Source organism: Myzus persicae, unplaced genomic scaffold, assembly GCF_001856785.1.
Source record: "Myzus persicae strain clone G006 unplaced genomic scaffold, MPER_G0061.0, whole genome shotgun sequence".
NCBI lineage: Eukaryota > Metazoa > Arthropoda > Insecta > Hemiptera > Aphididae > Myzus > Myzus persicae.
Genome location: NW_019102824.1, coordinates 37,328 through 60,559, shown reverse-complemented (window position 1 = coordinate 60,559; position 23,232 = coordinate 37,328). Strand labels below are relative to the sequence as shown.

The window sequence follows — 23,232 nt, the reverse complement described above, 5'->3', positions numbered from 1 at the left end:
TGAATTAAGTAAAAAGTATTTAAGTATGTATACTGTTGAGTATAATATAGGTCTAGGTATAGGTCTTATACACCAGTATAATATATACTTTGTACTCGTAAGTACTTAATACAACATATATATATTTATTTTGTTTACAATGGTTAATTAAAAAGTACATAATATGTCATTACTATTTGAATGTTATTTATTATAGTAATATTTTAATTAAGTACATTCATAACTTGAGCACATTCAGAATATTATACAACCATGTAAAAGAAACAAATGTACATTAATCTTGCAATAAGTCTATAATATATGATGAATAAAAATAATAATAATTATAACTAAATATTTATAAAAATAGTTTTATTATATGAATTAAATTTTTTTTTCTGAGGGGCCATAAGCTGAACCATCCCACAAGATGTGGAAAATTATTTAGTGTGTATAAAGTATATATAATGTAAAGTATATATTGTAAAATATGTAGGAATTAATGTATTATTTACTCATACAATATATACTTCATATTTGCAAATACTAAATACAACATATATGATTATTTTTCTTACATTGGCAAGTAAAAAAAAAAAACATATATCAATATTATTTTGAATGTTATTTATTATAGTAATAGTTAAATTAAGTAAATTTATAACCCATTCACATTTTAGATCATTATATAAACATACATTACACAAAAATGTATATTAATTATGTGTATAAATCTATATATATATATAAAAATAATTTTATAATAATGAGCAAAACCAACCCATAAGATGTGGAAACTTATTAAACTTGTACAAAGTATAAAATATAAAATGTGTATAATGTAAGTATATACGTATTATAATATACCTATATAAAAATAAAAATAATTAATTAAAACTAAACGTTTATAAAAATAATTTTATAGTAAAAATATAATTATATGATTTAAATTGTCATTTTTTTTTTTTGCTATTGAGGCTGAACCATTTTCTAGAGTCAAGGGTAGTAGATCTTCGGCAAACAGGGATAGCCAATAGTTTTGTTATAATGGTATTTCGTCATATTATGGGTTAAAATTAAGTCGCCGAAGTCCTCTTAACACTTTAGTCTCTGAAATTAGGGTTCACATACTCAAAACCCTCCAAATCCACATGATAGATGGAATCTCTGAAAAATTCAAAAACAAACATAATCATTAACAATGCAATTTGAACAAGTCAAAGACGTCATATATCAAATATACATTGTACCTATTGGGTACTATTTTAAAATTGAAAGTAAATTAAATGTATTATGAATACCATATGCAGGTAACCACTTTGTCATTTTTTTTTATAAGTTATATTGACATATTAAAATCTAACAAATTTTAAAAATACAATATAGCATAGGTAGGTATCACATTTTTAAGATAATATATTTTAGAGGTTGTTATTGGTTCATTAGTTTATAACTTTTTAAATTAAATATTGTTAATTATAATATATCAAACCTAGAATGGCTGCATTACCCACCTTTCTCTTATATATATCAATATAATAATATTATCTAATTTTTTTATGTTAATCTTTATTTTATATTCAGCTATTCAGTTGTCTGTGCATCAGCTATAAATGGGTTTTATGGAATCGGGTGATGAGTAATAACATGGAGCCTGGATTAAATAATATTTATCTCTGTAAGTATTGTACGTACAAGTCCGAGGGGCTTCCTTTCGCTTTTTACCACTCAATAATACACATTTCATAAATTTCGATTGAAAAATAATAATAATTTTAACTGTAAAATATATAATTTAAGACGAAACTGTAATTATTACAATAAGTACCTATAATAAAATATAATAGACCACACGATATGTATTAGGGGAAGGGGCTATAGAATTTAAATACTAGGTAGTAGGTAAAAAGCTTATCGCTCCTCCTCTTCCTATCTAAATTCACAAATATTTACATAGAAATTACTTCATTGAAAAAAATTCATTATTTCAAATTAAATTTGATTTATAAAATTGTACTATAATATATGAATTAAGTTTTGACTAGATCGTCATCATCGTCGATTCAAATTCATCTTCAACAATTTGGAATATTATCAAAATCTAAATTTTTTTCTTAAAATTTGATGTCGGTATTTAATTAGAATATTAAAATAATTATAACAAGTAAGTATAATAACAGCTTATACATTTTCCCCACTTGATGGGTTATGAAAGTTGAGTGAATTTATAGTTAATACTAATTTATAAAGATTAGCATGAATTAGTTGGTTAATTTATAAATCACAACAAAGTGCTCAATAATTATAAGTTAACCAAACAAGAAATTCAACTCTCAACGATTTAAGTTAAAATACGGAAAAATAAGAGTGACTAAGTTAAGTTTAAGGATCCGGGAAAAATCAATGATTTTAAAAACAATATGAACAACTCAGTTATTCAAAGTAATATTTTTTGAAGTGAAACTTCTTTACGCAGGGTAGTGAGGAAAAAAAGCGAACGGGCAGCCGTACGAACGTTGTCGTACAAACGCGAACTCGTACATGTCCGTGTACGCAGCCGCGGATTGTAGTAGCTGTATTTTGTAATTTTGTAAATAACTATGGGTTTTGGTTGGCCACTTGTATAATATACCGAAAGTTACCCCCCCTTTTTTTGATTTAAGTATATCTCGGTCCGGTTTCAACTTGGGTACCCCATTTTACCACCAAAAATTGTATCTTTAGACCCTCTAAATTTCCCCCCCCCACCATAGTCGGGGAAATTTTGACCCCCCCTCAAAATTATTTCGGAAAAACTCAAGGTGTCGTCCCACGTTTCTGAAACTCAAGTTTTTTTATAGTTCGTAGGTCAGTGATGAAATTCGGCGTCTTGTGTCGAGACTGTACAAGACGTTTTTCCCCGTCTTCCGGGGCCCTGAAAGTTTAACATTTGAGTTTTTCGAGGTGTTTCTGCACGGACACTTTTTTTAGGCACGTCGAACCGTTTTTGTAGTCGGGCCTTATAGAGGGCTCTCCGCTGTATCGATTGGTATCGACATCAACGTTATCCGATTTTTGGTTAGGGAGTTATGATTTATATAGTGTTTTTTGTTTTTTAAACAACTATATTAAATGAAATAATTTAATGTAGAGGAAAAAAAATTATCTAGTGACAAGTGAAAATATGTGAAAATAATACCAACATTGCCTGTAAGTATAACATTAAGTGACAGATTTTTTGGTTGGGTTACTAAACAACTCAATAAATAAATAGTCATAATTAATATAGAATGCTAACAATAATATTAAATACGCCATAATGAGATAAATAATTATACGAAGCGTATCATGTACATAATACGACATATCTACTACATAATATTATTTTATTATAATATACATATTATATTATATTCTATAATATGTTAATTTTGCATCTTATGATTCGACACCACTCGTAACTTAGACAAATTCAGTTTGCAATTGAATAATGATCCAACTATATAGACTACCAAATCAGGTATAACAATCGATGCAATTTTAACGCGATATATCGACAATGCTCACTGTTCAGTCGCAAATGTACGTTTCCTATTTTAGTTATCATATGCCAATCATAACTACTATACCGATTGAGCAAAATGATAATTAATCATAATAATACAAAAATTAAAATTAAAAAAAATATAAAAATATAATTTACATTCTTTCTTTTCTTCCTTTATTATCCTCATTACCCCAGTCTATCCATGCCTTTCTTTCTTTTTCACTCATTCACGTGTACCATTCAAAAGAAGTTTCACTTCCCGCGCGCGTACTGGTAACACACACACACTTTTTCAAAGTAATATTTTGTTTTTATTCTTTACCTGTACATTATAGGCTCATTGTTCAGATAAGTAATAGAGTCTACTACCTCAGTTATCAATCTAATATTATGATATGTTATTTTTATTGATTTGAATTACTGCGCTTTAATAAGAAATAATACAATTTATACAATTTAATATATCTCATCAAATGAAACTACTAATGCACTGATAGAATATAATATTCACAAACAATTATATTTTATATTGGTAAATTTAACGTTCATCTCTGAAATGTAACCAATTATGTATAAAATTGATGAAAATCATAATGACGAGTGTTCATATTATTAATAAACAAATAACACTAACAACTCATTTTATGGCAATAAAAAAAGACTGGTATGATAACGTAGGCAATGGACAACGTCAATAATTAGATACGACGCTGACGTAATTACTACCGACCCGAGAACATTACATAAATGTAATCAATTTTAAATAATTCTATAAACCAACTACTCCATTATACATGCATAATATAATATAAGCGTAAAAGCATAATATAAATTACACCTATTTAAATATAACAAATTATAACATTTAAAAATGTTATCGTGTTTTTTCGAAAATTCAAAATGTATGTATTACTTTTATTTTGTCGGGATTATTTTTTTGTAGGGCAAATCAGAGGTCAACAATTATAAGGTAAGGCCATAAAAAATGAGACTTTAGCAAAAATAAATTAATAATACAAATATAACGATTAATATGAGCTAATATAGCCTAATTACAATAATATCTTAACATTTTAAATGTTTAAATGATTACAATTTGCAGCACCATGACAATACTCCTATAAAATAGTTGTACGATTTGTATGCGCACCGCAAACTTGTTTATAATTTCATCACAATCTAGTAATTTTGCCTCACATTTTTCAATTGATATATTTGTAAGGTTAGTGTCTAGTAAACTATTTCACTGTTTAAATAACTTTTAACATATTTCATAAATGAAAATGTATTTTCCCATGCAGCTGATGGGTAAAGACACGACCACACGGGTATTGTTATAGCAATATAGCATAATTTATATGTTTCTGAAAATGCTATTTCATATTCCTTAAGAAATTTATAAAAGAAGAAAATCTCTTTAAATTTTAAATTATTTTTTGTTTCATAACGATTCATAATTTTCCAATACATTTTTAAATCTGATTTTAGTCTTTCTATGTCACCCAAATAAGCTTGTGCAAAAAGCAGTGTGGTGTCATGACATATTAAAACTTTTAAAGATTCTGAATTAAGGGCACGTATCCCACTAATAAGATCAGAATTATCACCAAATCACTTATCTAACTCATTTGTTATTTTTTCCAAAATACTATGGAAATTTACAGATTGAATTAATTTTCTTCTATCAATACTTTTTTTCCATAGTGCTATTTTCATATGAACATTTTTCTAACCCTTTTGGTGTTTTTTTTTATGGGTAAGTTATTACGAATATTAAGATACTATCTTAATACATGTTAATAATAATACCAACAAATTATAAATAAGAGTAAGTTCCAGTAGTGTTATCAATTATTATCTTAAAATATTATATACCTAGTAGGTACCTATCATAAAATGTGAATACCATTATTTTTGGCTTATAAAATAATGACTATTATTTATAGTTAGTATGTCTAAGACCAGGCCAGTGATAGATTCACAGGTAGGGCTAAGAATTTTCTAGTGGGGCCATTGACCCTGTCGCTGCCACTATGTGGTACCTGTTTTCGTCATCAGATTGATTTCAAATTGTACAGGCAATTTTTATTTATAAGATTTTAATCGAAAAAAAAATACTCCAATAATTAAGGACCACCATAGGGCTGTAGGTACCTATTTAGTATTTACCAATTACGAAACCTAGTACAAAACAACAAAACTGTTTCTAAAGTATTATATGTTATATAGTGTGGGCAGTGACGTAATTAGGGATTTTCTTTAGGGGAGCGGGAGATTATACATTTATAGAAAAAATCTATAAGCCTCGCACATTCATTTAGTCACACTGAGCATATTGACCTTTTTTTAAGGAAGATGTTGGCGCAAAATTAATTGTCTTATCTTACAGACTCATGCACGATGCAGACAAAATGCATTCACGTATATAGAGTCGTTTTTAAAATCGAATTTTTGAGAGTTAGACATATTGGTTTTAATTTTAGTATAACTTGATTTTATATTCAACTTGCTATTGATTAAAGTCTTCAAATTTTAACTGTAAATTGTAATAGTAGAAATTGGTATTTTTTTTTTTTATAAATGGTTGCAATTTTTGCTGCGTTTATGACCTCGAATAAACAAATTATTTATTTATCTAGGTATTAGAATAAACGCCAAACGGCTTTTGGAACAATATAAACTAAGTAATATAATTAACAATCTTATGACGAACAAAAGTAGGATTACACAAAAAATTAATTGTAATAACATATAGAACAATTTTAAAACTAGATGTATTGAAGTAATTAAACATTGCTATTGTCTATCGATATATATTTGATGAGGGGAGAATTATTAGCAAAATTAGTATGATTAATTGGTAAGTACGTAAAATAATCCCTTAAGCCTGATGCTGACCAGGACACATAATATATCGGGTTGTTCTAACAAACGAGGTGCATCAATATTTTTTTCGATAAGCACATTTATAAAACGACAACAGGAAATAATAAACGATGTTCGCATATTATATCTTAATATGAGAGTTTATTCATAAAATTCATCTTCTATATTTTTGTAGCCTATATGTGCGAAAACTTCTCTACGGGTCTTAACGAACATTTAAGAAATTGTTTTTAGAGCTATAAAAAAAATTTAGAGAGTAGTATGAACAACGTTTGCAAATACACCAAGAGCTATACAAACTAAACTGAGGTACAAAAAACCGATATAACATCATATTTTACATTAATTGATAATTTGTTTTCGGCGAAGTCCTGGCATACAGACATATCAAAAACCACCAGACAAGCGTATCTAATCCACTAAAGGTCGTATTAATTAATTAATTTGGTATAACTTTGAAATTTTAGAGTGAGAAATTATATATTTACATACCTCACGGGGTACGCAATCTACAGCAGATCACAAGCCAAGCTCCATTGACAACGCCGGGCGGGATTGCTAAAATATAATATAAGCAAACGTGTCCTGACTTCTCAACATAGAACCTAAACAATGATAGTCTGGGACAAAATGTACACCGTATTTTTGTATCGCTAAGTAAGTCTGCACTAAGAAATGATTTTCGAAAATTCGCATGTAAAAATGGTGCTTGCACAAGGTTTACATACAAATGAGAACGTTTTATCTTTTTTGACTTATCTATGATAGTACGATCTTAATCGCAAGTGTCGACGGAAATAGGGTAGGTACACTTTATCACTGATTACCCTATAAATTATTTTCAATTCTGTTTGTGGGACATTCAACTAGACCAGTGGTGGCCAACCTTTTTTTAACTCGGGCCATAAAAAAAAAAATTTTTTGACCGCGGGCCATAAAAATTTTTTTTACTTTAAAGTCATCAGAATTTTAGGTATAGGTATATAATTTTATAATTCACGACATTTTTATTGTACTTAATAATTTTAATGACTTTATTTAATACTTAACTTAATAATTACTACAAATAAAAGAAAATTAAATTACGAGCACAGTAATATTACTATATGTTGTATTACTATATATTGCTATACTACTAATATAATATTGTAGTATTGTAGTTTCTACAGCCATGGTGATCGTATGAAAATAAGATAAGATACGGTAATGCTATTTATATTATTAAATTACATTGTAACAACAAAAACGCTACGATATGGCGATACGGGATTAAATATGAAGAATGTATACTGTATATTTTTAATTTTTTTTTTTACGTAAATGTAAAATATTCTACTTCTTTCGCGGGCCAGATATTAAATGATGGCGGGCCGTAGTTTGGCCACCACTGAACTAGACTAATGGATCATACATTTCTATGAGTTACAATTTTTTAAGCTCGTGTGTTTTGCTCATGTGTAACATAACTAGATTTTTATTTTAATTGCAACTAATAATTTTCGGATTGATTGTCTCATCTTCAAGTAGTTTTGATTTATCAATTTATATTCTAAGCCCAAAATTTGCAAAATTAGAATTAGGTATAATTTTTAAAATAAATGTATTAAATTTGATTTTCTTTTTAAATTATTCGTATTTTTTTCTTCTAAACACCATGGTCAATCAAACTTTTAAATCAAACTTGTATGGTTAAATTATATGAAAATATCGAATATTACACGTTTTACACTCAAAAGACCAATGATTAAAATGTATTGTCACCGAAAAGGCCACAATAAACACGATTAATAGTTGAGTTCTCAGGTATTTTCGTATTTATAGTTGCCCATACCGTTCATATGGCCACTTTGTATAGAATTTAACGAACGCCGGATGCACGTAACGATGATAAAGTAAGTCAAAAGTCAAATTTCAAAATATATACGTAAATACTTACTTAATGACGTATAAACATTATACAATAAAATACCATAGAACTGATTAGTAGTAACTAGTAACACAGCTCGTATAATACATAACATTATAATAATTAATAATACCTATCAATTACAAAAGCGTTCATAAAAAATCTGTTAATATTATTTACTTATGTGAAAATTTAAACTTATAGGTACGTAATATTTCTAATTCTTAAGTTTGTACATTACTAATATATCTATCAATTATTAATTATTATTATTATTTAAATCATAGTATTACTATTTTTTCTTTCTTAAGAAATTTTTTAATAATTACAAATGTTAAATATACTTACGGATTATCGGGTGTACAGGCTACATCTTGATCCGTAAATTCTGTCGGAAAATTGGCAAAGTCGCGATCTGAATTTAGTTGTGGTATATAACAAGGAACAACTTTCTTTTGTTCTAACTAAAATCATATACATTATTTAATTACATTTTATAAGTGTTGTAGCAATGTATAGAATTTGAAACAAAAAATTGTGTATATGATTTACCATTTCCCAATCAACAGATTTGAAGAATAAGTGATGTTTAACACCACAGAAGCCATTGTTTTCATCGCAACCCAAACGATAGGAAGGGTTTTTATTTAAAAACCCCATTAAAACTGAAGCTGCTTCTACAGAAAGTGATTTTGGAATACGAAGAGGTCTAGTCAAAACATCTATAAAATACAATTTCAAACAATGAGGAAACTGTTTTTCAAAGAGAACGCTATCCGTGCATATGTTATCTCTGCCTTACACACATACAAAACCACACATTTTTGATGACTAGTTTCAATAGTGAGCTGTTAGTTTACTCTTTATGTAAGAATATTATCAGTGCCGAAGTGTCAGATTTTGTTCAATGTTTTAATTTTAAAGTAAGATTTGAGCATTTTTAGTTTGTAATATTCCACGTATCCATTTATTGCTTAAAAATTAAAATATTGAAAAAAAATGCACACGCTTAAAAAATCATAAACAATGTTCTCACTTAAAAATTTGCTAATCGATAAATTCACTGTAATATCAAAACCAACAGCGCATTTTTGAAACTAGAGACGAAAATTTGGTATCCGGGGGGTCAAGTTAAGGCTCAACAGTCTCAACAATCTTTCCCCGTCATAAGTAGCTCTTGATACAGCCACTCTGTAACCAAACCACAGCCATGTGGGGCGGGCGTCAATCTCTCAACGCCCCAACCCCCAAACACATAAGGACTTCTTTAATCCATTCCTCTCAGCAAACGACCAGACCATTATGTGTCTCGAAAAATTCTTTGGTAGAGTCATCTTAAAATAACTATTGTTTGTGTTATAATAAGTACCTTGAAATACATGGATATCACTATTACCAAATGGACTTTTGCCAACCAACATCTCAAACAAAAGAATTCCTAAAGACCACCAATCCACACTGAAAAACAGAACAAATTGAGTTTAACATTAAATATTTAATTGAATTAGATGTAGCCGATATAAGGTACCTATATATTGTGTACAACATATGGTTTTTATTTCAAACAACAGATCAATAATTACACAGTGTGTATATTCAATTTAGTTTAGAAAAATGTATACCTTAATCCATAATCTTCATATTTTAAGACTTCTGGAGCAACGTAATTTGCAGTCCCTAAAATTGAAAAAGTTGTGTATCTACGCCTTTTGCCCTGCTTACACATTCCATAATCCGTTAATTTTATATGGCCCTCGTGATCAAGTAATATATTTTCTAGTTTTAAATCTCGGTATATTATACCTGAAATAGGCCAATATAAAAACAAATAATTAACTTGGAACTTGTATTTAAACAGTTGCATTGATTCAAACATTTTGCATGATCAATCAACTAGTATTTATTACTTGATTATGATAATTAACTAATACAAAATGGGTTATTAATCAGATAATTATATTAATATTAATATGTATTGATAATTAAGTGCCAATAAATTGACAAAAAATAATTGAAAATTGTTTATAAGTTAATGAAAAAAATTGATATGCTATCTGTATCCAAGAACACAAACATGGAATATTGGTGTCCCATAAGAAGATCTGTGAAATGAATGAATTTAAAATTTAAAAACAAGCAATTTAAAATTCTAAAGAACGGGAAAAACTACTTTGCTGCAATGAAAGTTTTGATTTTTCCCAGAGATCATTGATGTAGATGTGTTAAATTTTTATATTCATTGTTACACATACGAAAAATTATTTTTATGTTCATTCAAATACAATAAAATAAAACCACGGTCCCAACAGTTCGCAATTTTTGAATTACATTAAATAGGTACTTAAAATTTTTTTTATCAATATAAATTGAAAAAAAATTAAAAGAGTTGAAAATTTCACAAGTTTACGATTCGCTCAAAAACCTCAAAAGATTTTTTAAAATTATAACATGTCTACGAAATGCTAATATAAATATTTTGTGAAAAGCAAAAGTTATTTATGTTCTGATAAAACAAATAAGCAAAACTTTCGTTAATCACTATGTAGTGTAGATTTTAGTATTTTCCATACATTTCTTTTAGTTTTCCTGAATATTTAAAAAATACAGTTAAAATTAAAAAGTTTTTCACATTTTAGAAAATAAAATAAAATTTTCTAACAGAAACCACGTTTTGATTGATCGAAGCATTATTCTTGCTTTTAAGTGTTAACTTGATAATTATGTCTTATTATTTATATTACATTTTTTTAAAGATTTGGTCTATCAAACAATTCTATAGTTATGTGACAAACAAAAGCTGTTGGATTATAAAATTGAAATAAATTAAAATATTAATTACATTATGACTGTGTCAATGATTACAATGAATACATTATTATATTAATCAAGAAACAATTGATTATACCTCTAGTATGTAAAAAATTTAAAGCCAAACTAATTTCTGCTGCATAAAATCTGCCATGATCTTCAGATAATCGTCTTTTTTCTTGCATAAGATTCAATAAGTCACCTCCACGAGCAAATTCCATCACAAAGCAAAAGCGGCTGACTGTTTGGAAGCAAGAATGGAGAGCAACCAAAAATGGATACTCAGAGGCAATTTTAAAAATATCTTTTTCTGTTTGTATCCAATTATTATTCTAAAATTTAAAATATGTATTATATATGTGTATAGTAAAAATTGTTTATGTACCTATTGTCCTTAGATTATAAACTATGTATCCATACCTCAATAACTTGAAACTCATATAAGAAACAAGCCTCTAATTGAGATACTTAATGTGCACATTTACAAAGGGAACCAAGCGCAAAAAAAAAATTATCCATATTTATATATGTAAACTAATGTATATAAATATAAATTAGCCAGCGATCAACAGCTAAATATGTGACGGTTTGTCTAACACATAAAGCATATCAGTCATAGACTTATTGGTTATATTATGTGCTTCAAATTGATTACAATAGCAAAATGAACATGACACCATTTATAATAAAATATGATCTAAGGTATTATTCAACTATTCAGTTATATAAACACAATATTACAATCTTACCTTATGTCTATATTTTTTTTAATATACTAATAAAAAACAAACAAGCAATTAAAAAAAACTATTTTGATTTTAAATAGTGATTCATCAATAGTGATGAATAGGGTGTGGATTTAAAGGCAAGATAATCAATAAAAAAAGCATTTGATTTATATTATAAAAAGCATTTATAAAAAAAAATTACTAGGTACAAAATTAAATAGTTAGTGTTAAAAAAAATTCACCACCATGTACTCAGATAAATTGTCTTCAGTAAAACATTGACAGTTTGGGCTTACGAATGAGGACTGACAAACAATTTCAAATGTAGTATGCCTTATGAACATATTTTAATCTATAGATAGATAGTATGGGTACTTTTATAAATGTTGAATTAACTGGCCATACCATATAATCGATTAAGTATTTAGCGATATCGATAAATATCATCAATAATAAACCATTAAAAATAATTGATAGTGTCAATGCACCATATTCAGAAGATCTTAATGATTTGTACCGTTAATGCGTATGCCAGGTATAAAACCATCAAATCAATTGGATATTAAAAGCATAAAAGTCATTATTAGTAAAAAAGACCAAAAAATAAAGAATAAATAAAAAATACATCAATCATCTTAAATATTAAATGACATATTTTTATATAAAAATTATTTCTCTATTAAAATTATTTAAAAAAAAGCTTTTGCCTACAAATCCAAACATTAGTGAAAAATTATTGTTTTCTTCTTGGGAGAGATTGGTCAACACAAAAATAGTTCATATGTGTAATTATGTTATTATTTTAAATGTATAAATGGAGTAAGGTAAAGCAAATTGTTCTGTGAGTTATACATTTATAATAGTTAATAACAGAAAAACCAAAAAAAAAAAAAAAATCAATAACTAATTTATTGTCCACCGGACCATGCAATTTTAAATCATCGTCTGTTATTTCACAATCAAACATAATATGTTAACATATTACAACATATTATACTCTATTTAAGTTAAGAGACACAGTCGGCGGTCAGCTTGAACACAAAGAAATGGTTGTACTACGACAATATGGCAGGTTATATAGAGAGTTAACATGGTACAGACTGTGCTTCTAAACTTAAACAGAGTATAGATTGGTTAAATTTAAAAAAATATTGGCATTTTTATACCAGTACAAAAATAGAAAGAAAAAAAGTACTTCTTTTATACACAATTGCAGTATGGTTCAATGTTTAATTGAAAATAAATATACCGTGTTCTTGTATATTTAGCATCAATATAGTATATCTATTATAATTTACAACTATTGTTAACTAAAATATATTAATTACTTTATGTTTTTTGCCAAGTTCTTTTTTTATAACTTTCATAGCATAGACACGTTGGTTTTGTTTAAGTTCAACCATTAACACCTTGGCATAACTACCACGACCAATAACCTTAATTGGTTCAAAGTCATCAAAAGAATATTGACACAAAACTCCAGTTTCCACATAACCTACAATAAATAAAATTAAACATTAAATTATATTATAAAAATATTATTTTGAAAAATTTCTTTTACCTTCTGGATTATCAATGGGTACAATAACAGATTCATCAGAAACATCATTTATACCCAACAAAGCAGTATCAGAGCAAAGTGTGCCTAAATATTAATACCATGTTCATAAAATATACATATTATTATTGTTTTAATAATATATTTTGTATACTAATTACTTAAAGATGTTTGACAGGCTCCTTCGGTGTCATCACTATCTACAGAATCTTTGGTGCCAGTATTTTTATCAAGTTGATGAGAGTTTTTATTTACGCATTGAACATATTTGAATCTCTGCCAATAAACATAATAATTAAATAGTCATAAATATTAAGAGGAAGCCATACCCTTATACTATGTCTCAGTCTTACAAACGCATAACATAGCAAATTGTACTCTCTGAATAATTCAGTTAACTCTGTTATGTTTAAGCTTAGAGTGAATTGACTTATTATAAAATTTAAAAGAAATAAAATTATCTAATTTATGACATAGGTTTGTTTTTATTTTAAAACGAGGTATGGGCATTTTGAAATGTACAAATAATTTACTATTATAAGATGCTTATAACTAGCTTTAAAATTGAAATATAAAAACAAACCTATGTCATCGACTAGATAATATTCATACTTTTTAATTTTATTTTAGGTCTATTTACTCTAAGCTTAAACATAACAGAGTTAAATTAATTATTGAAAGAGTACAATTTGCTATGTTATGCATGTGTAAGACTGAGACAAATAATGCAAGTATGGCATCCTCTTAATGTTATAGTAAATATAGTTATATATAAATTATCACATTCAATGAAAACAAAATGTTTAATACCACTATTATATTACTATTACATACTAAATTATTTTCATGTTCTTGATGTTTAGAACAACTGCATAATAATCCCATTTTGATATTATATATTTTTATTAAAACCATGAGTGTTTAACATAAAGACTGTAGAACACAACTAACAAACCTATCTTGTTTGTAAAGAAATGAAGTTCCAGAATAATTATTATTACTATTTTTTAATAACTATTTGATAATTAATTGAATGCTAAAACATTTCTTATCTTGCTTTATTGTATACTGAATACAGAATAGATACTAAATGACCTTAGACCTTTTTCTAACCAAAAACACGGTTAATATAATTTAAAAACTATTTATTAAATGATATTAATTGCTTGATAAAATTTAAAATACATAAATTGATTCAATATTTAACTGAGTGTAAATTTGGTATTGCATTAAATTGAATAGATATTCATTACACCGATAATATTATAACACAAAAGGAATAAATAGCATTATTAATTATAAATACTAGTATGAAACCAATGGCAGTTCTAAAATTAGTATCATCCATTTCTTTAAAAAAAATATTAATTGTACACAATTGAAGCATTCCACTAAAACATACTTTAGACTTGTACTCATAGAAATGTTAAGCACCTATTTATAGGCATCCGAAATATTTGAATTGTGTCGATAAACATTTTTGGACTTCGTAAAAATATTTAAAATATTTATACAAGATCCTGGTGTACTCTCATTTTATCGAGGTCATTTGAACGAGTTTGACATTTCGCCGCCATTCATTTTGACGCATGCTAAATGTAAATACGCCAACGTTTGGCTGTATTGATAATATTAATATAATATGTTTAGGTTATACAGTTTAGCCTATTAGGTATCTTTAGAGTTTATTTTATGATAAATGATTTTTTGACTGTTAGTCTGTATCGAACAGCACCATTATACAGAACACGGATAATGTACGCCTTACCTACCTATTATATCTTTACAGTTTATAAAATGTCAACGGGGTTGATATCTTTTAATTTATAATGATTTTATTCTGAAACAAGATAGAAAGATTGAAGATAAAATAATTTTGAAAAGCAATGAAAAAAAAATCGTACTGGTCGAGCTCATAAAATTCGAGGTTAAATTATTAATCTATATATTTTAGGTATATGATATCATATATTAGTTTATACATTTCATAAGTTTTTTTAATAGATGACGTCACATAATCCAACAAACATAATCATGTACAAAATATGGCAACAATTGAAGCAAAAAGAACCATAAATAGAATAAGGATTGGTATTTTGGGTAGGAGAGGAAATCGTCGACCCCTATTGTTTCCAGAAGAAATCTGGAATATTTTGATCGCCTAAAATCTACCTAGAACAAATAACAAGAAAAGGGCTGGCACAATGAATTTTCATCAATGACAAATTCTACTAGAAAAATAATCCGGAGATTTATAGATTGTCTAAATAATTAAAAAAGTTTAACTAAAATTACATCAGAACAATTACTTCCTACATATGTGCTGAATAAAAAAAAGTACATTGATTTACCCAATCAACTGTTAAAAGTATGCTCAAATGTCGATAATCATCTAATTGACTACATTTTACATGGTATTGGTCATAATTTTAATTTTTGTATATATAGTAAGTTTCATTTTTGTATACATACCTGTGTATCTATATTTTATTTTTATTTTACTTTTTATAAATAATTAAGCTGTGACAAGTATACGTATTTTAAATTAATAGTTAATTTCGATGTCAAAACAAATATAAGAATCATTAAGTATTGAATTTTATAATAAATTGTATATTGTAAATTTATGAGACCAAATGCAACATGTTTCGAAATTACACCCAACGAAATTTTGAACGATCCCAATTGTCATGCGTCCAAATGACCGCTACCAATTGACGTGCGATCAAAATTACAGCGATCAAATTACGTATATCCCAAGATCTTACATAATATGTTGTTCCTATAGCAATTCAGAAACATTAAAAATACACGAGCAATGAGCATGGTTATTTTATAAGCGTTTCAAGTTTTAATGTTGACGGCATTTGTCAAAATCACTTAAATTTCCTAATTATTTTGTAGTAAAAATTCATAAAATGTTTAATATTTATATCACAGTTTTGAACATTTAATACAACAACATTCTTTGCAAGTATTTCTTAAAGAAAAATAGTATATTTAGTACCATTACATAATTATTTTTTATGGGCGTCTGACGTTAAAATGATGACATTGTAGAATACCAATTTTTTTTTGTGTCTCATCACACTTTTGGGGCAGGAAAACTGGATTTCTCGAAAGGTGGTTTCAAGTAACAAATTGGGCCTAGTTGATACTTTGGATGTAAAAAAAAATGGAGGAAAAAAGGAGTTTTCTCGTAAAAAGAGTTTTTGACAAAATTAATTTCATTAGATACAAAATGTAAAATTTTTATGAATTAGTAACTCAAAAAAATTTGATATTTTTGATTCGACAATCACATGTTCATTGTGGATTTAACCTCAACTTTTTTTATGTTCCCACCGATAATAAATTACGAGGAACTATGTACTACATTTTCAAGTATATTGACGGACGGACATTTTTTTTAAAAACATAAGTTAAAAAAAAAAATACTAAAATAGTAGACAATTTCACATGCCTATAAATAGTTTAACAAATACAATGCCAAAATGTTTTGAAAATGTTACAGTGCATGGAAAACCCGAATATAAACATTCAGTGTAAAACTCATATATTTACAGTATTTTTTTTAGAGTTACATCAAAAACCAAAATCAATTTTGTAAAAATTCATGTTTTTCCTACCACTTTTGAAAACTATTGAGAATTTTTTACATTTTTTATCTCCACAAAGTACCAACTTGGTGCACTTTTCTACTGGAAAAAATATTGCTGAAGATTATCAAAGTATTTTTATTGCCCCAAAAGGTGATGAATGATAATAGACACAAAAATAAATGAAAAAAAACACATAATTGTATAATCAATACACTCAGAATCTAAAATATTGCTTTTTGTCAGGTAAGAAATATATATATGATATTATATTATAATTGAGGTATTTTTTGTATGCATGCTTTATATAAATCTATGTTTTTAAGAGATCGTATTTTAATTTTAAATAAGAATAATGATGAAAATATTTATGTATTTATATTTAATATTGTTGTCTGTGAGAATATATTAATTCTATATTACTATATTAATTAAATGATATATTAGAATATGTAGATATTAACTAACTGGGAAATGATTGCAGTCCATAATTATAATGTGTGGTTAATGGTTATCTAGTGCCAAATGTATTATATTCATTCACAAAAGAAATAACAAAAAGGGAACCACACATAGAAAAAAAAATTAAAAATCTTCAAATAACCAAGTCTGAGAACTAGGCGAATTACAACAGATCTTAAAAATGTCAACATTTTAAATTGATTAATGAAACATGAAACAACAATATAAACAAATAAATAATTAACTTAAAATTACTCAACAATTGTAAAAATGTTCTTTGTTGTATTATTTACTTCTAAAAGAATAACTATTATTTGTTCAAAAATATTTTCAGGAATTTCCAATAATATCCCTATTGTTTGGTAGTCTAGTTTTCTGTTCAATATGATTATATTATCAAGCTCATAAAATGATTAATAAGAAGAAAAGATCAACACATAAAACTAATATAGTTATGAAAATCACGTTTTTATACATGGATGTTCACTGTTAATATAGATAAAATCCATATAAATACTAAAAATGTGTCTATTAATGATAATTGATACTAGAATACCTATTAGACAAACATTTATGAAAGACAATAAGCTCCACTCCTATCTTTAAGTTTTATTTTCCCATATGGCTTCAAATGTTTTACGGATCCACAATGTAGAGAAGATATTATTTACATCATGAACAGATCTAATGCACTCATTTTTGTTACTAAATTCCTAGTGAACTATGAGATCGAAACATGCACGATGTATCTATATTTGTTTCCTGAGGTTTTCAAAATGCAATTGATAAAATAGGGTAACTTCATTTTGCTTATTCCTAACACAAAACCATTGACAACTTTGTAAAATATTAAAATAAAAAACTATTCAGTCAATGCACAGGAAATATCATTCTGTTTACAACATAATATAATAAGGATCTTTGCTCTAGATAGGAGTATTGCAAATTTGAGAAAACAAAATTAATTTATATTGAGTAAAACCCAATAATATGTGCTAAAAATTTAGCTTTATACACATTTTACAGTAATATTGGTTTATTCTTGGTTTATCAGAGTTTTGCAAAAGTGTTATGAATATGATATAAAATAGAAATTAATTATATGGATAGTAGAATTTGAATAAAAAGTAATTGATTAATTAATTAGGAAATAAAATTTAACATTTTAATAACAATCATTTATTTTTATAGCTATAACACAGTTCTAATACACATTTTTGTCAAATAATAGTGAATAAAAAAATTGTTTTTGAAATAATAATCAATCATATAAATTGTAGTAAAATAATAGTCAGTAATATATTTTAATTTTTTGACTTTAATAAATAAATAAAATAAATAGTTTTACTAAACACTTTTTTTTTTAATCAAAATTATAAAAATAAAAAAAAAATAAAAATTATAGTACATAAATATTCCTCCTTTAGTACATCTCAGTCCTTATTTTAATTAATTGTGTCTATTTGTAAATATGTATAACAAGTCAATTTTTATTTTTTCTTAACTATTCATTACTTTAAAGTTTTTAGTTTTTTTTTGGTTTTTTTAATCTGATTTTTGCATGTGAAATTTTTGGAATATTGTTAATACTGCTATTAATTTTAGTATAAAAATCTGTTTGAATTGGTTGGATTAAATTGTCTAAAAATGAACAATCTATTTGAGAACCGACTAACGTCCATAAAAGGTAATTCTGAGAAAACAAGAAAAAACTGTTTTTACGCTACTAGTGACATATGGTTATTTATCTTTCATACCGATTATTTACAGTGGTAAAATTAAATATTTTTTTTTGCAAATGTTCACACATAATCAGTCTATCATTTGATAACACATTGCACTCAATATCTCAATTTGTGAGTTTTTATGACTTACGTTGTTGCTTAAATCGGTGGTTCAAATGTAAAAAAAATTCTAGAATCTAAAAAATATTAGGATATGATTTATAAAGCTGTTAAATTAAGTGAGCATGAAAAGATTCACAGTTATTGGAGATTTTAGTTAAATAGTAATCATATTCATACAATTTAGAATCATTTAGAATTGCTACTATAAACTCACTCTCCAATAAGACAAATCAAAACTTAATTTAGATTAAGTAAAGTTAAGTTATATCACTCAACTGTAAATTGTAACCACTTATTATGATTATAAACTTATATTACAATTTATAAACCCTGAAGTTAACCCCAGAGCTTGTATTTTTCTATACCTATATTGTATGAAGTTAAAAAAAAAGCCTAGAATTTCTAATATAGGACTTACCGTTTATACAGCCTGGAGTATAGATCATTCAAAATTAACAGTAACATAATTTATTTTGATCAAACAATCAACTACAATTGTTCGTAGCTTTATTTTAACCAAAAATAAGGCAAATGTGTATGTTACTATCATTTTATCATTTAAAATACAAAATAATAAAGGTACGCACATTTATATTCTTTAATATAAAGGTAATTCATAGAACTGATTAAAATATGTTGGACAATACAAAAGTTCTGTCAATGAATATAGTTTCCAACTTACAAAAAATTTATAATTTAAAAACAAAATAGAATTTGTTAATTTTAAAAATAATGTTTGTCTTTATAAGTAATCAAATCTATAGTGTTAAATGCTATATCAACATAATACCTACAATGATTTAGGATTTAAATAAAGTTGTCTTTTACTAACATGGAAAATAGTTTTTTGTAATCCTGTTATGTTAGATACAGTAAAATTTTAATTGGAAATATAGTGATTCATTTCTGGTAAAATAACTTTACTATTACGAATACTTATTTTTTAACAGCTACATACTCGCATACTGCAGTTATAATCGTTTATAGTTGAACATTATTCATGATTGTTCTTCTTATAAAATTTAAATTTAAATTGTTTATTATTTGATAAAGTATAATTTGATTGTATCAAAGAATCAAGATAGCACAAAAAACAAAATTTAAGTCGAATATGACAAAAACATTTTATTTACTTTTAATAGTATACCTATACATAGTAGTACTAACTAGTATATTAATTATATTTCTTAGGTATTACTGCATGATTTACAATTCTTATTTTATTAAATATTATAAACAAATTTAAAAAATATTTGAAACATGCCCTGTATTTAAAAAAAAATATGTACCTATATTTTTCTACAATAGTTGGAGACAAAAAATTTGTTTAAAAAAAACCTAGTTATTTGTTAATTTGTTATATTTTTTACAAAATTGTTAATTATTAAAGCATTACTAAAACATTACTTTATTTTTATTTTGGAATAAATGATTAATCTCCCCAAATTGGCAGTCAGAGAAAAAAGTGTTTGGGTTATGGCCTTTAATCGCCACTTATTCATACCTGGATTATGATAAAAATGATAATTGGATAGCACATTGTCTACATCATCCAAATACTATGATTAACTAATACAATTATACTATTCATCAATTATTACCTAGGTATTACTTACAAATGGATTGAAAACATTTTATATTTTGTAAATTTACATTGATAAAATGCCAATTAATATTATAGATAATCAGTATAATAAATAATATACAACATTGTAAGTTGGTGATAGGTATAATATAAATTTTAAACCTTACTTACTATCATATTTTCGATGATTGCCAACAACATATCAATAAACAATTTTCTCCCCGTTCGTAAAATTGTGTAAATGTTGTATAGCTTGTCTCTTTGTGTTATCTTATAACGCTATAATTTAAAAAAAGTTAAGTTACAGTGAAAATAAAATTATAAAATATTGCTTTACCAGGTTTGAAAAAGATCAAGAGTGACAAGAACCGAATAACCTAACCTAACCCGAACACAAAGGAAAAAAAATACAAAATGTTGAAGACGGTGAAGTTATCAATTGCTTACACTTTTGAAATCTTATCAATATTTCTGTTAATAAATCGATATGACAACAATGTTATCATTTTTTTCATACAAATTTATAATGTCCTATTCGGGATATCATGGTTTCAATCTAACATAGATAATAAAAGGTGTTTTTACTATCTCTGCATACAAAGTAGTTTTTACGTAGAACTAGAACGATGGTTTCAATGAACTGTTAGTGAAACTCAAAAAGTTAAGTAATATAATGCGTTTAAGAGATAAAATGCTATACTCGCATTTGTGTTAGGCCGGGCGCACACCAATGCAGTGAAAAAAACTCCCACTACCCATTGCATGCGGCCCACTGTACGACCATTGCAATAAACTTGCCGTCCATTTCGCACTGCGAATCTGTCACCCCCCATAGATATTCAATAATGTGTTGACATTAATTATATTAACAATTAAGAGGGGGTGTGGGGGAATGGGAAAGAGCGAAATACTAATAGCTAAACTAAATCGTTTTAAAATTATATCACATTATCACGCACCGGGATAAATGATATTGTCCAAACATTTAAGTATGTTATTTTCCACACCGGTTTAGCCTAAGGAATTTCTAGAATTTCCTAAATATATTTGTGATAAAATCTAAATAACTTAAAATATTTTCATATAGGAAAGTTAAGTATAATAATCACAAATGTCTTATCCATCCTGTAGTAGGTAATATACCTACATGGTCACCTCACTGATTAGGTGTGTGCCCTGCATTACTCATCTGTTCATGTTTAGCCTTGTGCCTTTGTTGGTTTAAAAATTAAAGTGAACGAAGATGAACTATAATGAAATATAGCGTTTCCGATGTATTAGTCATAAGTGCACCAAATACTACTACAACTGCTACCATCAAAAACTACCTCTGACCTACCACTACCTACCACTTCACTTCACCGCCACTTGCTAAAATTAAGGAATGTAATCGGTGGCGACCAGTTTTCGGCGGACAGCAGTCCCTCAACATCTATTGGTCACCCGTACAGTAACAACTATTCGTACACCTGCCCTGTATATTATTTTTATATTGTCACTCCCTTGTGAAGCAGTCAGCTGTGTTCTACGTTTCTCAAGAGGACATCGTACTCTTATGCGTCGTCTCCGTTTTACACACGTACGATATAACAAATTTTCGTTCACCAGATTCAATAGTGTGGCTATTAGTTTTCATATTAGAGTGAATTGATCTATTGTAAGATTTAGAGGTAAAATTATTATCTAGAGCCTAGACTTTCAACAAAGTCATAACTTACTTAATAATAATAACGACAATAAATGTCTACGTGGGGCCCTAGAAAAAATTACAACTTTAAATTGTAGAAAAGGTCAATTCATTATAATATGAAAGCTAACAGCACACTATTGAATGTGGTGAACTAAAATTTGTAATATCGTATATGTGTAAGACCGGACTTATGCTGATATGACGTCCTCTTAATTCGAACAGAGTAAAGTTCTGCATACGTTTGTATTGAATCGAATATCAACTATGAAAACAAAATTTGACAAAATGAGTACTGTAAGTACATGAGTGTTGTACATTAGGTAATCCGGTTTATTTTTGATGACAACATTTATCAAATCATAAAAAAATAATTAACACAGGTTAACCGCTATGTGTACCATTTTTGGTACATTGTTGATTTGCCATTCGTGCTAACCCAAAAAGTAGCGAACATACCTTATTTGCTACGGACATTTATCTTTATGAAAATGTTTGATATTTTTATTTTAGTTTATTATGTGATTACACAATGTGTTTTTGTATCGAAATTAATGATTTTCAATTGTGTACAAAATATGGTACACGTAGCCCCCTGGGAAAGTCAGATCTAAATAAAATTCGATGTTTGCGTTTTCATTACTGATAATGATTTTGTATT

At 26.9% G+C, this 23,232-nt stretch overlaps 1 protein-coding gene across 1 annotated transcript; it reads right to left on the bottom strand.

The window, feature by feature from the left end:
* Positions 1-626: 626 nt before the first annotated feature.
* On the bottom strand, positions 627-21,319 carry LOC111033203 (atypical protein kinase C-like). Its single transcript, XM_022313842.1, has 11 exons — positions 21,222-21,319; positions 21,056-21,163; positions 13,553-13,667; positions 13,395-13,478; positions 13,162-13,328; positions 11,203-11,437; positions 9,920-10,100; positions 9,667-9,755; positions 8,850-9,019; positions 8,646-8,761; positions 627-1,146 (listed from the first exon to the last, which is right to left on the bottom strand). The coding sequence occupies exons 2-11, from the start codon at positions 21,083-21,085 to the stop codon at positions 1,083-1,085; spliced, it is 1,251 nt and encodes a 416-aa protein (XP_022169534.1). The 5' UTR covers positions 21,086-21,163; positions 21,222-21,319; the 3' UTR covers positions 627-1,082.
* Positions 21,320-23,232: the final 1,913 nt, after the last annotated feature.